Here is an 18,715-nt window from a genome sequence, read left to right as displayed (position 1 = left end):
TTAGTGTTGAGCTTATGTCCGGAGAGCTTTTGTCCGCTTTTGCATTAACAAAGGTGAGCTTATGCCCGGTGAGTTTATTGCCGGTGAGCTAATGTCTGCGACCCTTTGATATTCTTTCTTGTCTTGGTGAACCCGAGCGCAAGCGATCCCAGTGCAAAATCGCCATTTATTATATATATACAAGTATATGAAATATAAATAATATTATACCGTAGATATAACGTATATCTACGTAATATAAATTTCAATCACTTGAATGAGTCATATTAACCCTTACTTATTGTGAGGGAGTTGATAGAGGGTGGCTGAGGGTGAGGAAGTCGATTGAGGGTGAGGGTGGATGAGGGTGAGGGGAGCTGAGGGTGAGGAAGTCGATTGAGGGTGAGGGTGGCTGAGGGTGAGGGTGAGGGAGTCGATTGAGGGTGAGGGTGGCTGAGGGCGTGTCTGAGAGAGACGATTGAGGGTGAGGGTGTCTGAGGGTGAGGCTAAGGGAGTCGATTGAGGGTGAGGGTGTCTGAGGGTGAGGGTAAGGGAGTCGATTGAGGGTGAGGGTGTCTGAGGGTGAGGGTGAGAGAGTGGATTGAGGGTGAGGGTGAGTGAGGGTGAGGGTGAAGGAGTCGACTGAGGGTGAGGGTGGCTGAGGGTGAGGGTGACGGTGTCGATTGAGGGTGAGGGTGAAGGAGTCAACTGAGGGTGAGGGTGGCTGAGGGTGAGGGTGACGGTGTCGATTGAGGGTGAGGGTGAGTGAGGGTGAGGGTGAAGGTGTCGACTGAGGGTGAGGGTGGCTGAGGGTGACTGTGAGGGAGCCAACTGAGGGTGAGGGTGGCTGAGGGTGAGGGTGAGGGAGTCAATTGAGGGTGAGTGAGGGTTAGCAAAAATGCCCATCTCTGATATATATATATATATATATATATATATATATATATATATATATATATATATATATATATATATATATATATATATATATATCTTAAATACGAACCTATGCAAAAATTTACAGATTACCTTACGAAAAACTCTCCATAGTTAACTTGTAGAATAACAAAAGGTAATAGACAATTCAATTTAATGAATCCGGTCCAAAGTTGCTTTAGCAGTAGATATAATTTCAGCAATCGTCACGAGATGACAGTGGCAGTCAACCTGCAGTTATGTTGAAGTAGTTTCCCATCTTCCGTGCAGATGTCGCTTGTGTTTAGGCATTTGAAGAGTAAATGGAAGTTCTACAAGAAATGCTAGGGCTGGATTTACCAATACTCCTGGGCCTAGGGGCGCAACAGTTTTAGAGTGGCACGTTGAATGGAAACTTAACAAGCAAGAGGGAAAAATGTAACTATTAAATAATAATAATAATAATAATAATAATAATAATAATAGCAGCGTAAACACCCTCCAGATAATGATTTCTTTAACAAGTGTATTGAAAGTTTAGTGTGTTTACATAAACAGTTGCGTAGGGGGCAGGTGTGTAATGCTGTTGTTCTCGTGTCCTGCCCGTTTCCGCAAGGGCTCCAAATTTCTTTCATCAGGATCACGCTATTGGCTTTATAAGATTGTAATATTATTAGGATAATGCTAGTGGGTCTTATAAGATTGTGATGTTATTAAGGTTATGCTAGTGGGCCTTATAAGATTGTAATGTTATTAAGGTTATGCTAGTGGGTCTTATAAGATTGTAAGGTTATTAGGATCACGCTAGTGAGCCTTATAAGATTGTGATGTTATTAGAATTACGCTACTGGGCCTTATAAGATTGTAATGTTATTAAGGTTATGCTAGTGGGCCTTATAAGATTGTAATGTTATTAAGGTTATGCTAGTGGGCCTTATAAGCAGGGGTGCCCATCCCCCTCAAAGCTGATGGCGCACTCCCCCCCCAAAAAAACTAATAATCTCTTCCCTCCTCAAAACTCAAGTCCTCTAAAAACAATTGCCCAGTGTAGGAGTAGTTTTTATAGTACTAGTAATTGTTATTTTTGTTGTAGTTTTTATTTCCTGTAGTAGTATTATAGAATGCTTGTAGTAGTAGTAGGGGCAGTAGTAATTATAAAAATGGCATTACTTTTATTAGTCGTCTTGGTAGTGTACAATATTAAATATGTTCTATAAGGATATTGAAGGGTATAAAGACTTCTACACACTGTGTATGGCACAGGTATTCTTTTCTTTTTCTTTTTCTTTCTTTTTTTTTACAATTAGTAGTATTTTTTTCTTTACAAAATAATGATATAATTCCCTTGTACATGAAAAGTAAGACACAAGTTACAAGTTATTGAGTTTGATACCAAAACAAAATGTTATCCTCGAAATTAGCTTACAAAAAGAAGTGATATCCAACAAAAAACATTTCCTGTAAAAGAGCCAAGTACGAGTGGCCTTAAAAAGAATTGAAATCACAAAAATAGGTGCCAAATTCTGGTGGACAACAGTTACAAACACTCACTGGCTTACTTCAAATTTAGATTTGAAACTTGGCTGCTGTCTGTATGGTTACCACTAGCTCACAATTATGTCAAACTACTTTATAATTTTCAACAGACAACATAGGCAAGTTTCAAATCTAAATTTGAAAGTTATTCCTTGAGTGTTTGTAACTGTTGTTCGCCAGAACTTGGCGCCATCCTTTAATATAGCAACTTGTGCGGTACTTCATTCATAGAGTTTCTAAGCAGGGGGTAGGGGGATTCATTCTCGAGATTAAAAAAAAAAAAATCGCATCGTGTTCCAATGTTATTCTGACGACAGCAAAATTACTTATTCGACATTAGAGTAAAATTCTTCCCTATTTTTTTTATTCCCCCCAATTTTTTTCTCGATGGCACAACTTGAGCCATTCATCCCTCCTGTGGACGGCCCTTCTCTCTTAAAACGAACCAACCTTTCCTTTCATACGGCTACTTGCGCGGTACTTCATTCATCGAGTATCGAAGCATGGGGTACGGGGGTTCACCCCGGAAAATTTTTGAAAATTAGCTTCTCAAAATCGTGTTTTAATGCTATTCCGACAGTAAAATTGCTAGTTCGAAAGTAGAGTAAAGTCCCCCCCAAAATGTTTCTCAATGGCGCAGCTTGCGCCATACATCCCCCCTGTGGGCGGCCCTGCTTATAAGATTGTAAGGTTATTAGGATCACGCTAGTGGGCCTTATAAGATTGTGATGTTATTAGAATTACGCTACTGGGCCTTATAAGATTGTAATGTTATTAAGGTTATGCTAGTGGGCCTTATAAGATTGTAAGGTTATTAGGATCACGCTAGTGGGCCTTATAAGATTGTAATGTTATTAAGGTTATGCTAGTGGGCCTTATAAGATTGTAAGGTTATTAGGATCACGCTAGTGGGCCTTATAAGATTGTAATGTTATTAGGGTCATGCTAGTAGGCCTTATAATATTGGAATGTTATTAGGATTACGCTGGTGGCTCTGTAGGATTGTAATGTTAGTATCTACATACGTACTTTACCACACATGATAACTCTTGAACGAAAGCAAATTATTGAATTCCGTATTTTGCTATAGATAGGTAGAGCAATTATCTCGATCGAGTTTGTTAATGGAGAAACCCGCCAACATCTTCGCAGGTGACGGTGATTTTAATAGTCTGTCTATAACCCATTCATTCATAAAATACATTTTAGTAACGCTAATATGCAACCCTTAAAACATCTGAGAGTTATTGGTTGCATAACACACAGGCGAATATATTTATAGAAACGCAAGCACATTTATTCATAAATGAATGTTTCATGGGATCCTCTTTACTTCTTCAGTATAATTTTCAGTATAATTTATTTTTATTGTGTTAAAATATTGTACGTCGAAAGAGAAGCGGCAAAACACCTTTCGACCTAGGGCTGGCAAATCATTAAATCTGTCCTGAGCAATGTCAACCAATTCTCCAATTGAAAATGGAATGGCCAATGAAGAATGTTGAAATCGACGATTAACCAATCAAGATGTCCTCAACAATTTCCAGATACTCCCAAAATGGATGCTATGTCATTATTCCTATAAGATATGGACATTTGATCACAATCTTGTCAGTAATCAGCATTTTCATTCACCATATCAGTAAAGTGCACAAAATAATATCAAGTTTGAATAGATTATGTGTTTGGAAACGCGGACATACAAATAAAATCAACTTCATGCTAACTTTCTCTATTTTTTTTTTTTCTGGATTCAAATACTTCAATTAGAAGTAAGCTACTGTCCATTAGTCAAATAAGCTAGCATATTGCATTATTTTAAATGTTTAAGATATCTTTAAAGAGATGTTTGGGGCAGAGAGCTATCTTAAAAGTAAAGACCTTTGTGACTGTGTCATAATCCAGGTCTCATCGTTTCGCCTAATCCTTTCTTTACATAAGCAATTATCTCGTACAGTTATGACGGATAAGTTATAAAACTTATACCAGCTTTTCTTAAGCGAAATAAGGATCCTTATTTTGCCTAATTTTCGTTTCGCCTAAAATCGAAACGTATTTTTCTGCTCAACCTGGAGCACATAATAAAAACATATTCCTCACATTCATTTTATTAGTGTGTTATATGACGTTTCCCCAACATTTAACAATATGGTAATCATTAATCATAAAATTTCGTTCACGCGAGACCATTCTTTCTGAATAAATATTTTTCATTTTTTACCTGCGTATTTATTTATTTATTTATTAGTAAATATTGATTTCCTTTCACGCTATATATTAACACGCAAAAAAAAAAATGACATTTTTTAAAATGTGATTTCAGGTACTGACCGAGAATGGCCCTGAGATGTCCCTCCAACGTCTGTAGCACCGTCATCTTCACCTCTTTGACACTCTTGCCGAGGAACTGTTCGGATGCCGTCTGAAGAAGCTCGTCTGCTTTCATTATCTTGCACTGTGCCACCCCAGTCACGGTGAGAGGCACTCCCTGAGCTGTTTCCACATGCTCGCACATTGGATTCAACGTCATCACCTGGAAACACAAGAAACCAGTATATAGAGAGATATATTACTACTAAATAACCTCTAATTCTATCGCATTCAAATAGTAGTTACAATACCTGTATTAGATCGAAAGAAAAAATGAATTAATAGCATTGCAAATAGTATATGTGTGTGTCACGGTTTGGATTGTGTGTGACACTGTTAAGAGAAATTAAATGACTATTGACTGTGAATTGAAATCAAATGATACATAGTGCATTGTTTCGTAGTTATAGGGTGCCAAAAACGTGAAAAAAAAAAGAAAACTTTATATGTCTACAGGAACGATCGTAGTCGTGTCAAGACATCACTGAGGAACTAGTGAACTATCCGAATATCCATCTTTCAGAGCCTGCGGTACTTACCATAGGTGTCCAAACTCGCGAGCCCGACGCTCGTGAGCTCGACACTCACGCTCAACCGGGCTCGGGCTCAATAACTGAGCGCGAGCCCGAGTGATCCCGAGCTCCAATGAAATAAGTGAGCGCGAGCCCGAGTGAGCGCGAGCTCAGTTAACAGAAGTGATCGCGAGCCCGAGTGAGCGCGAGCCCAGTTGGGTGAAGTGAGCGCGAGCGCAAGAGAGTGCGAGCCCAGTCGAGAGACATGAGCGCGAGCCCGAGTGAGTGCGAGCTCAGTTGAGAGAAGTGAGTGCGAGCGCGAGTGAGCGCGAGCCCAGTTGGGAGAAGTGATCGCGAGCGCGAGCCCAGCTGAGACAGGTGAGCGCAAGCCCGAGCGAGCCCAGTGGAAAATGGCCACCTTTGGTACTTACACAATCATTTTTAGAGAGACTGTTTGAAAGTAATTGATCATTCTTCATCTATCTCTCTAAAAATTGGTACAAGCAAGTATTGAAGCATTCTTAAACATGGATATTTGGATAGTTTACATACCAGTTCCTCAGTGATGTCTTGACCCGACTACGATAGGTCCCATAGTAGTAGAGCTATGAAATTTTAACGTTCACTTGTTTCACATTTTCAGCACCCTATAACTCCAAAACTATCCACATTTGAGCACAGGTCCACATGAAATTTTTTTCTTAGTTTGATGTAAGGAATCTGTTCCCAAAATATTGTAACACATTTTTGTAACACCCTGTATAATAAAGAAATAAATAATCTTTTCCAGCAAACAAAAGCTATCAACCGCATCCGATTGAAAACGAACGAGATACCACTTAACGCCATAAAAAATCATTATTCTCTTCCTTATTAAGAACGGGACTTCAAGTTTTGTCTATTTAAGGTAGGTGTAAACGGATGTTTTGCCGATAGATGTCACTACAGTCTTCGTATCTCATGTATTTTTTTACCTGTTACGAAAATGTACAATTTTTCTTACAAATTTCAACTTAGAGACTTCAAATTTTTAGAGAAGGAACTTCATAACCTATCGAAGGCAACAATCCGTGCCGATTTTTCATTTAGAATTTTCTTCATTGTTGAAACAGTTCCATTGTTAAAGGTTTGGATATCCATTTCAACCATCAAGCCATTTCAACAATGAAAAAATTTCTAAATAAAAAATCGGCACGGATTGTTGTCTTCGATAAGCTATGAAGTTCCTTCTCTAAGAATTTGAAGTCTGTGGGTTGAAATTTGTAAGAGAAATTGTGAAAGGTAAAAAATACATGAGATACGAAGACTGTAGTGACATCTATCGGCAAAACATGTCCCTTTAAAAAAAACCTTAAGATTCGTCTAATATCCCATAGCTGTGAAAACGCCAATAAAAATGCTGACACGGAGATACTGATCTTATTATGAGAAAGTAGAATTTAAAAATAATAATAATCACGCGCATACGTTGGTTGTCCTGGAACTCATTAAAGAGATGTTAAAGGATGGGTCTCTTGAAATTGTCTCATCAATTTTGGCAGTTATACACAATACGTGATGAACATTTGTGCAAGTATTTTTCCACGTCTTTACTGTATTCTTCCTTCGACGATACAAATAACGCATCATTACACAAATCTTCCCAGGCGTGCAACCAGATTTTTTTTTTCTGTGGGAGGTCCAAGCTTTGAGGGGGGGAGGGGTACAATACTACAATCCAGTACGTCTATGTAGTATTGAATGGATATTATTCTGCACCCACAAATACGATAAGTAACTGAAAAATACTTCCGCCTATATTTTCTGAAAAAAAAATATATATATATAACTATTTATAGATTGTTTTTATAACTGAAAAAGCACAGATGAAGTGTAAGATCAAATTTTCATGTTACATCAATTATTTCTCTATTAAACAGATATAGTTTTATTAAGGAAGTGTCTAAATGTATGTTGAGTTAGGAAATTTTGAGGAGGGGGTCCGCATCCCGTGTCGCCACGTTTTGCCTAATCCTCGTTTTGCCTAACCAATTATCTGACACTTTTATGACAGATAAATGATAAGATTTCAGTCCGCCATTTTAGGCGAAAAAAGGATTCTCGTTTGGCCTAATCCTCGTTACGCCTAAAATGGCGGACAATAAAAAAATCACGGAAATTCAAATAGAGGGAAATTACAAAAGAAAATTCCCTAGAAAGAAATGCAAATTTTTTAATTAATATTGATATTATATTAACCTGTGGTCAATATTTTCTAGCAGTTAGGATTAGCAAAACTCCTTTATGTATTTACCATGTCCGTGTATATAATGTGTGTGTGTGTGTATCTGTATGAGAGAGAGAGAGTCCGCCCGATAACCAAGTAAAACACAACTTAGCATTTCAGTCATCTAACATTCTAAATGAATGCAATACGACATAGTATCCAAATAAGAAACTAACTAACTCTATGGCTTATGGAACTCGGAGGTTCAATGCCGCGTTCACAAAAGCTCTCCACCGACCTCTATCCTTAGCTAACTGGATCCAGTTTCTACTTTGTATTCCTATCTTAATATTGTCCTTTCATCTGCGCCTAGGTCTTCCTAATGGTCGTTTTCCGATTGGTCTTCCAGTCAAGACTTTGAAAGAATTTCTATTTTCTTCCATCCTGCTACATGACCTGCCCACCTAAGCCTCCTAAACTTGATTACCCTAACAATGTTTGGTAAACCATATAAATTATGTAGTTCCTCGTCATGAAGTTTTCACCATTCCCCATTTTCGTTCCTTTTTTGTCCGAATATTCGTTTCAGGATCTTGTTATAAAATATTTTCAGTCTATGTTCTCTCAGAGTAAGCGACCATGTTTTGCAACCATATAGAACAACAGGTATGATTGTCGTTTTATATATTTTAAGCTTCGAATTCCTCGACAGAATTCGCGACGACAAGAGATTAAATTACCCTATTAAATTTACATCATCAGCATATGCCATAACCTTGTGAATACCGTTCAACTCTAGGCCCTGGTTGCTATCTTTGATTTTCCTTATAGCGTATTCCAGAACAAAGTTGAATAATAATGGCGACAACGCATCTCCTTGTTTCAGGCCAGTTTCGACGTGAAAGCTCGTGGACAAAACTTTTCCTACCCGGACTTCACCTTGGGATTCATTTATACATGCATCCAAATAAGAAAATAAAAAATAGTATCATCAGTAATTGATAACATTGCTTTTAAAACTTAATATTATTTTAAATAACAATTTATACAATAAATACTGTATATGTAACAAATCTTTTTCATAGATCCTAAGAACAGTAATTAAGATTTAAACACAAATATAAGGATTATTTATAGGAAAGTAAAAGGACAGTTACTTGAATACATGATAGACACACCTGAAAAATGTAAACAAATACTTGCTTCTGATTGGCCAAAACTGGAAATTGTAAACAAATCCTTATCTGTGATTGTGCGAATGCCTATCCACGATATTTGAAGGGAATGTCTACTTATATGTATTTTTTGTTTATACAATTTTATTTCCTTAACAGATTTTCAATAGCTTTTTGCTAATGGTTACTTAGAATTCAAACGTATTCTTATTTTTTCTTTGTTAGTAACACATTGAGATATTTGGATTGTGGAATTATGCAAAGATCAACTTGCCAGTAGAGCGATTTGTCCAAATCACTCATTTCAATCACAGTTGTCCATTTTTATAAGTTAATTTAGATATCTCTTGTCAAATATAGCTCGAAATGTTTACAAATTTCATATTAATTAAAACAATATAGAATCGCAATAGGATATCTTATAATGGACTAACAGTTTTAAAAAAGTATTGAAATTGGAATGAAATCCTCTGAAAAACCAGCAAAACCTACAATAATATAACTTCTGCATCCACATTAGTACGAAACAGAAATATAAAATTCATATTTTCGTAATACTCATGCAAACTATATTTCCTTTAAGATGCATTAGCAGTACCATTTGACAATATCAGATATTTGGAAACACACTGCAAACTAAAACACACATCTTTAAACGAAATTAATAATAGGGAATAAAGTATATGTAACTTGTTTTTCTCTCATCTGAAATATAGCCATTGCAAATGCTCGTACTACAAATTAGTTTTGTGGAAATAAAATATTTCTCAGTTCTTCATATAGTAGGGAATAATCTTTCGAAATTTACCTCCAGTCTTACTTCCGCGAATTTTTGTATAGTCCGCCATTTTAGGCAAAACGAGGATTAGGCCAAACGAGGATACTTATTTCGCCTAAAATGGCGGACACAAATCTTATCATTCATCTGCCATAAAAATGTCAGATAATTGGTTAGGCGAAACGAGGATTAGGCCAAACGATGCAAGATCCCGCATCCGGTGGGTGCGCCCCTGGATCCTCCGTAATTCTAGAAGTCATTAGTAAGGACTAGAATTGCAATAAAATCCACGAAAGGTGGCACTCGACTTTGGAAAAGTCAGCTGTCAATTGCGTTTCAAATGGTTTTCCAAATGCAAACATCCACGTCATGTTTCACTATTCTCAGTAGGGATGCGCACGAGACGAGTCGAGACAGAATTTTCCTGACAAAATTCGAGTCGAGACACGGCTCTTCCAGGAGAAATATACATTTTTCGAGTCGAGACATCACTTTTGCAGCACATTTTCGAGACGAGACAGTCACAAATCTTGTCTCGCGCGCATCCCTAATTTTAAGAGCACTTGCAAAAGGATGAGGGAATAGGATTAGTTCAACTACTTTGTATACCGAGAAGATGAGAATGTCAGGAAGCGGATCAAAAGAGCTCCTGCACTACTCATTTTTCCAGAAGATAGAGTATCTGATATTGTCATTCAAACTATGGAAAAGACGCTGAACACATGTATATTAAGAAAGTACCTTCCACAAGTTCCAGCCTTCTACACGAAACACGTGCATTTCATATGAAATATAAAGGGACATCCGTCTGTCTGTCTGTCATCAGATTTTCGAGTAGAAAGGAGTCACCTAGAGCAACTAAAATTTGTATAGCTCTATAGATAGATCCTTACTAGATCTAATTGTGTACGAAGCAGTTTTCTATTTTTCACTCGAGATGAGGCTAGAGGGGTGACACGTTTTTAAGGTGAAAAAATTAAGGAATCAAAATATCAAAGTCCCTCAAGCAAAACAACCCAAATTACTCTTCTGTATTGCAGGATGCATATAGTTCAGTCAGTGTGAAGTGTCAGCACCTCTCCTTGTATGAAATTTATGAAATTATAAACATTCTAATATTTCTAGAAATACTGAGATTTTATTTTTATTAATTACTAGCCGTAAGAAAGAGTCATTGCTGGGTTTTAATTAAGATCGTCGATTAAAAGAGAAGAAAAAGTCCTTACTCCCTTCTCCGGTACTTATTCTTTGCTGTTATGTAATTCTGCACAATCATGACGTAATGGGGATTGCATACAAGCACTGTGTTATCAGAAACTGCTAGAAACGTGCATATATTTTCGCGTACATTTTCATCCTCAAATCTGATCCCCTCCAACACGAAAATCGAAGAAAGGACTTCGTACAGGAGTCGAGTAGGTCTGGTGAATATTTATTTGTGTACAAAATTTGGTAGTTCTAGATTACTCTTTTCTATGTGAAAAGCTGATGACAGACAGATATACACATAATTTTATTGTATTCGTATAGATTGATAGAAGTATCAAAGAACAGTTCTAGGAATTAGAAAAAATACAACAAGAAGCAAAAACAGAGAAAGAAGTGAGACAAGGATATATTATAGTTCGGCTCTTTGTACACTATAGGTTAAAATCATGTTTAACTAAAAACTGTGATTCTTTACATTTAACAAATGTATTTATTCATTTTTTATTATTCTTTTAGTTTATTTTTAGTTTCCAAACCAACCAGTCCAAACTCTATATCACATTTATGCAATTATTGAATAACTTGATTATACACAATATTTTATGAAATCATTGAGTATCAAGCGATATCAGCTAGTGCCATCCGCCATCTATTGGTATCAGCCAGGTGGCGAAGATAGCGATCCTATTAGTGCGACTGTTAACTATTAGGAATTAACGTGGTACACAGATTGAGATGTTTTGCTGGGATAAATGGGATTATTTATTACACTTCTACATATAGACCTGCTAGATCCATTTAGAGTGGAAAGGTAATAACACAGCCCCACACACAAAAAATAAATGTACACCGGACCCCAGGGTATGGATTTGATGTATTTTGTTACACAAAATCCAACTTTCGAAACGCCAGGGCAATGTACCATATCAATTCCTTTTTACCGATGGGGAAGGGAACTTGAGCGAATTTGGATAGGGAGACACATGTAACACAGCCATACAAAAAAAAAAAAAAAAAAAAGAGACAATAAGTAACGTGCAGCTAACCCCAGGACATGGATTCGATCTACTTTTTTACACAGAATCCAAATTTCGAAACCCCAGGACGACTGACCGTGTCAATTTTAATTTATGGGCAAGAAACATATGTCCTCCCAATCCAAAATCATTTAAATTTTTCGCCCATAAAAAAAATGACCGTCAATCGTCCTGGGGTTTCTAAAGTTGGATTCTGTGCAACAAAATACATCAAATCCATATCCTGGGGTCCGGTGTACTAGACTTCTGTTTATTTGTATGTCTGTGTTACGTGTATCCTCCCTATCCAAATTGCTGAAGTTTTTCGCCCATAAAAAGTTGGCATCGTCCTGGGGTTTCTAAAGTTGGATTCTGTATATCAAAATACATCGAATCCATACCCTGGGATCCGCTGCACAGATTTTTTTTTTATTTTGTGTGTGTGGGTGTCTCACATGTATTCTCCCTATCCAAAATTGTTACAATTTTTCGCCCATGTAAAAAACTGGCACGGTGAATCGTTCTAGGGTTTCGAAATTTAGATTCTGTGAAACAAAATACATCAAATCTATACACTGGAGTTCGGTGTACAGAACTTTTAATTAATTAATTAATTAATTATGTGTGTGTGTGTGTGTGTGGCTGTGTAATCAACAAATAACAATACCTCCCCATTGGTCTAGTGGCTAGCGCGTGCGCCTTTGGTGCACGAGTTCCCAGATTCGATTCCCAGAATTTAATTCATTACGGTAGTTCGGATTATGCCTTAAAATCCATCACTCGAATAGTCTCACTGCTGAAAAAGAAATGCTAAACTTCAATGAACAACAACAAGAAGAAGAACAAAAAGAACAATGGGAAACGAAGTAGAAGGAAGTCGGAGAGGATCTGTATTTAATAGTACCATCCCAGCAGTCGCTCGATGGAATTGAGAAAAACCTATAAAACCTCAGTCAGGACGACCAGTTACTGAATTTTTACTCAAGACCTTCCAACTGCGAAGCAAGAACGCAGCCAATTGGTCTTTCATTATTTATTGTTCAATATGTATGTCGAAAAGACAGTGAAAGAATGCTTCACTCATAATGAATTAAGCATGAAAACAGACAGGCAAGTGTTAAGTATAGATGGCGCAACGGTAGCATAAAACAAAACAGTAAGTGCTCATAGCACTACTTAAATTGAGTGAGGAACAAGAAAATATATAACAGAAAATAAACAAGAACAAAAATTCTTATATGTGAAAAAAAACACGAGAAAATAAAGACTTCACTGAAGAAAATAGTTTGTTACCCAGGTATTCGTAAAATTTTCACATAAAAGTCGACAAGAAAATTATCTAAATAAAAAAAAAATGAAAAAGAAATTTAACGCAGTGGAGAATCTAGAAGGCAAAAACGGGGGGAACAACTAGAACGTAGACTATGATAGATATATCATAAGTTTACTATAAACTTTCAAAAATATATACGTACATAAATAGCTTAAATTATTTTTGTCACTCAGAAAATTGAGGGTGTCTACGCCCCCGGACCCTGGGCTAGATCCACCACTGATTTAACGTCCAACAATTATATCTTTAGGCTAAAGGAGACAGATGATTAACGAAAGTAGGTGGTTATAAAATAATTAGTGGAATGAGAAAGTAGAAGGAAATGGACCCCATGAAAACTGGTAACCACTAAAAAAAACTCATGGTCTGGGATCGAATAAGGGACCCTAGCACTTGATGTGAGCGCTCGACCTCTGAGCCACCGTGCCTTTCTTTCGACATGAAAATGTGACTGAGTAAATTGATTTATGGGTCACTTTATCTTATTTATCATCTAAATGTTTCAAATTACCAAGAAAAATTTCCGTGGACTCGAGAACTTCAAGTGCAATAAATTAAAGCGAACTTTCATCTACGATTTGTTACTTTTCTTCAAAATGAAGATAAGACATGAATTCGGGATCTCCAAATTACAAGACGAACATTTCTGTTACTAAACTTCTTTATCCTCCATATTTTTGTAGTGTAACTTTGTATACACTGTTAATTTACTGTATTTTGAGGCAGTCTTCACTTTTGACTTATAATTACTGTTAATTCCCCCACTAGTTGTTACGAAATAAGACGGAAGATTTCAGGTATTTCTATGAATAAGTAACGGGAAGAAAACTAGCTCGGATGAAGGTAAAAGTAATGTTTCAGTTTCTTTAATTGAATAACCGAAAGCGACATTTTTCAGCTATTCCCAACTCACGAATTTCACATTACTTGGACCAACACATTGATGACGAAAGATCTAACTGCTTTAACGGAACTAAAGAACGGAATTTATAAATATGCGATAGAAGAGCTTGGAAACAATCTGGCGATTACTATCTGGTAACTGAAGCGAGTTTCTACCATTCGACTTAATCGGCATTTGTGCATCTATCTATTTGCTCATCTGACTCTTCCATGTACTCTCGTAAAAATTATTACTGAGTCAGTACATATATAATCACCGAAATTAGAAAAAAATCCCAGTCGGCAATCAGGGATTTTGATGAAATTTGACACACAGGAACCTACATCCCTCGTAAGAAAGCGAGGCAGTCCGTATCATGATTTGCCGAATACGCTGATTGTTGTAAGTTTTTAATGAGCAAGAACTCGGTTGCTAATTATGTTACATGGGTCAAACTTTTTCTGCAAGAAATACATGCATCATTGTCATGAAGTAATACGTTGAAAGTGGCATGACCATTTTATGTTCGGATATATTCTATAAACTATCAAAGTCAGTACTTTTTTTTACATTACCCTTTATAAAGCTCCTTTTTTAACATGTCACAGATTTCTTTTAGTTTCAAAGAGTTCAAAATTCAAGACTAAGACCAAAAATCATGTTTCTAACTATGGAAGTACACTGTTGTCGCTATTCAAAAATAAATGTGAGGACAAGAAATAAACAGCAGCATATTTTTTATTTAATGTTTCTCGGTAATGTCCTTCTTATGCTACAGATGACTGATAATTAATGAAAATAAACGATTGTGAAATTAATCTTTTTTTAGTTTTCTTACCGGGAATCGAACCCGGAACCATGGCACCAAAGACGCACGCGTTAGCCAGTAGACCCGCGGAGAGGGCTATTATTGAAAAATGATTAAACTTGTCACTAGACCAACGGAAAGGACTTTCATAAGCATAAAATAAAGGCTGAGGGGACATAATGAACATACAATATTGGGTATATGAAATTATATATAATGTTGGATCCCGCTAGAAATGAAATCAGGACGGGGCTTAAAGCTGCAGGAAGCCAAGCTGACCTGCGAAAATCAGGACGATTGGTGCTCCTTGAGATAATTCATAAATTTGGTAAACTAGGGGTACATGGCTTCTTAATTCAGTGAAAACACTCGACTTAAAATATACGTTTAAATTACTTCTTTCTGTATTTAATTCTATACGATTCAACCTTACCAGTTGACCACTGACGTTATGATATTCCAGATTTAGAACACGATCTTCTTGTTGGAAGGCATTTCCTGCAGACCACAAGCGCTAAGTCACGTAACACAGAAGCAGTTAGGGCCACTTACAAATCCAAATCACGTTATTCAGATGAACAATTACCTAAGCAAACTCTTGAAGCTTCATTTGTTTGTTGCGAAGTAGCGTTAGTTGCACACTCACCTTCACTGGAGACGAGAAATGCATTTCTATATATGGCTTCTGTCATAGATATTTCTTCTCAATCAAGTTTATTTGTTAGATTTTTCTTCACTTTTGGTACCATTCTTTATTTTATTCGAATATACCTTTAACAGACGCTAGTTGTTCTTTATTTTCAAGTAATGATGAAATTTATACAAAGGCTTATATGATAAAAGATGAGAAGTTGATTGAAATGTTGGATCTAAAATTGGAGAGGGTAATGAAAAAGTATTGAATATTTAATTACGTTTGTCATTACTTAAATAATGGAGCACAGCGTCTTAAGTTGTATGTGTTCTATTTTTTTTTTTTAAAGCTCTATCTGATCCAGGTGCGTACCCAGAAACTTTTTTTGGAGGGGGTCCAAGCTTTGGAAGGAAGGTCCAATACTAAAAGCCACTACGTCTATGTAGTATTGAAAGGGTATTATTCCGTACTTGAAAAGACGATAACTAATTGTAAAATAATTCCACCTATATTGTCGGGAAAAAAATGATTGTATCTAGACTGTATTTATAAGAGAAAGAATACAGATGAAGTGTGAGAACAAATTATCATGTTACATCAATAACTTGACTTCCCTGTTAAATAAGTATAGTTTTATTGAGAAAGTGTACAAATGTATGTTGAGTTAGGAAGTTTAGGGCGGGGTACCCCTGGGCGCGCCCCTGATCTGACCTTATTTCTTTCGGAAACATATATACATAAGGAGTTCTAGGGAACTTCATTGCGCAAACTGATTTATTTTATTTTATTTTATTTTATTTTATTTTATTTATTTATTTATTTTTTTGCATGCAAAGACCGCCAGTAACTTGCAGTCATACTATTAACAAATAAGTTTAATTAATGCCCATCGGATTTCTATTGGCCGTGAATCAACGGAATAAATACGCAATTATATTGCATCGTATTTCCCCCCCTCTCCTAAGAAAATAAATAAAAAAGTGTTATTTCGGTAACTATTCCACAGACATCAGACACATTAAGGAGGCCACATCAGTCAAAAAATGAAACACACGTTTCAGCAGGACCTTAAGAAACAGAATTACAAGGTCATTTACCAAATGCGGACTTAGGTCATGCAGGGGCATCATTGCTTTGAAATCACCGTCCAATGCTTGTGGATGAGGATTTAAACATTGAGTCGATAAATCCTAGTTTGAAAAGAGATTTATTTGGCCATGTGAAAAGTGTCCAAAAAAATTATGCCGAAGCTGATTCAGACTACCTTGTCCAATCACAACATTCCAATATTCGTAGCGTATCAGGCTTCATTCTCTCATAACATGGTTCCTGATTTTGGTTGTTCCCCAAATGACGTTGAAGAAAATTGGAGTTGAGTCATAAAAGGGCTTGTTCTGAACACGACTACCCACCCATACTCCGATTCCCAGAGAGCTCTTCAGAGATGCTTTCAACAACGGCAAAGCCATTGGGAAAAGTATGTTCAGTTCCAAGGGTAAACATCTGCAGGGTAAACCACGGAGATCGATACGATATGGCGTAAATAGCGGGAAAATCAGATTTCATGGACGTAATGAGGATGTTAATACCACGAAAATATAGGAAAACTGAAGGAAACTTTAAAAATGTAAAAGGTTCACATTCGTATAGGAAATGTTAAATTCAGGGACATAAAGCATGGTAAAACTATAGTTCAATTCATATTAAATTATTGCTTAGGTGAATATTATTCATCGAAATAAAACAGTTTGGACTTATGTATAATAGGAGCACACAGGTAATCTTACCTCCAAAGATAAACGTTGTACATCTGTGACCAACCACCACGCCCATGCCCATCCTCCCACCACTGTCTTCTTGCGGGTGTAACCACAACAACCACCTAAAAGAAAAGATAACATCAATTAATTGATTCGTTTTTAACATATTTTCATTTTCAACATAGTACTGGGTATGTTGTAATAAAACAATTTTGAAAGAAATTAATATTTTGCATGAAAGGACATCAATTAATATTTTGAATACATCAGGAATGTCTTACGAAATAAACATTTCTGCGAACCACTTCTCTCTATTTGGTATGCTTTGTAACAATTACATAAAATTCAAGTACTTGAACATATCACCACGCTTTGCAACAAATGAAACCTCGTTTCATTTATCATAAAAGCAAATATATTATTTAAAAAAAAACAAAAAAAAACTTGAATTTAGAGCTGTTCAGTTGGTATATTGCACTAACTGTTTGTTATTTGTATACTCTTTGAAGTTTGAAACACTAAAATTCACAGCCTAGAGGGTTGCAGGTCAGTTGTCAGAGCACATTTACGACGAGCGTTAGCTACCCTTAAAATAACACTGTAAGATTATTTCAATAAATTGATTTTGTATAAAATTAAATAAGTATAAAATTATCCAGTACAAAATATACAATCATGATTTGGAGATTTTGAGGTTTATGTATTGAATTTCCATATAGAGACACTAACCTCAACAAACGTCATAAAACCTATTTAGGAAAGGTGCAAAGAAAGATTCTTTATGTTTGTTTTGTTGAATTTATTATAGTTTTCAGTCCCTCTTTAAAAAGTGTTACAACCAGAAACTACTTAAGATATGACACTACCAAAAAATCTTACCAAACGAAGAAGTCTTTGAGTGGAAAATAGAATAACATCATCACTGATTCAATTGCGATTAGTTACTATTTATATAATTAGTAACTAATGCATAATGTGATACTTCAACACTGCTTTTAAATTAGCTATACATGCTGCTTATCTTATGAATAATACAAAAAAGTATCTGTCTATGAGTAACGTTAATATGAAAACCTCAAAACACTTAAGAGTGTTACGGCTTGCACAAACATCTGGGTGAAAATGTTTAGATGTTCTTGCCATATGCCAATTCCTGTTAGTACCCAGTTAGGGTAACAGCTGTCGCAGGTTGCACTGTTTATTAAATAGGTTGGAGGAACAACTAGTTATATAAAGGAAAAATGGTGTGTGTCTAATTTACTGACCACAACAATTTCTAAGCCACCGCCAAAAATATGAGGGACACCAACTTCAAACTTTTACGTAATATATCACTCAACACCACCAATACATCCACCAACTTTCATTCACATATCTCAATATTCGCTATATATCTATATCAAAAATATGTTAAAATTTTGGTGTAAATTGGCCACCTCCAAAACTACGAGGTACACCAACTTCAAACTATCACGTAATATATCACTCAACACCACCAATACATCCACCAACTTTCATTTAGATATCACAATATTTACTATATATCTATATCAAAAACCTGTTAAAATTTTGGTATAACTTGGCCACCGTCAAAACTATGA

The 18,715-nt window shown here is 36.2% G+C and overlaps 1 protein-coding gene across 1 annotated transcript in view; it reads right to left on the bottom strand.

Annotated features, from left to right (window-relative positions):
* Flo2 (flotillin-2) overlaps nucleotides 1-17,244 on the bottom strand; it is a 112,032-nt gene extending 94,788 nt beyond the window's left edge. The window contains exons 1-2 of the mRNA XM_081768715.1: nucleotides 17,142-17,244; nucleotides 4,762-4,963 (exon numbers count right to left, since the gene is read on the bottom strand). Coding sequence (XP_081624841.1) covers nucleotides 4,762-4,960 — 199 coding nt within the window. The 5' untranslated portion in view covers nucleotides 4,961-4,963; nucleotides 17,142-17,244. The remainder of the gene's footprint in view (nucleotides 1-4,761; nucleotides 4,964-17,141) is intronic.
* Between the last annotated feature and the right edge of the window lie 1,471 nt (nucleotides 17,245-18,715).

Source organism: Thermobia domestica, chromosome 8 (genome assembly GCF_964235325.1).
Source record: "Thermobia domestica chromosome 8, izTheDome1.hap1.1, whole genome shotgun sequence".
NCBI lineage: Eukaryota > Metazoa > Arthropoda > Insecta > Zygentoma > Lepismatidae > Thermobia > Thermobia domestica.
This window is presented reverse-complemented; position numbering and strand designations above follow the sequence as displayed.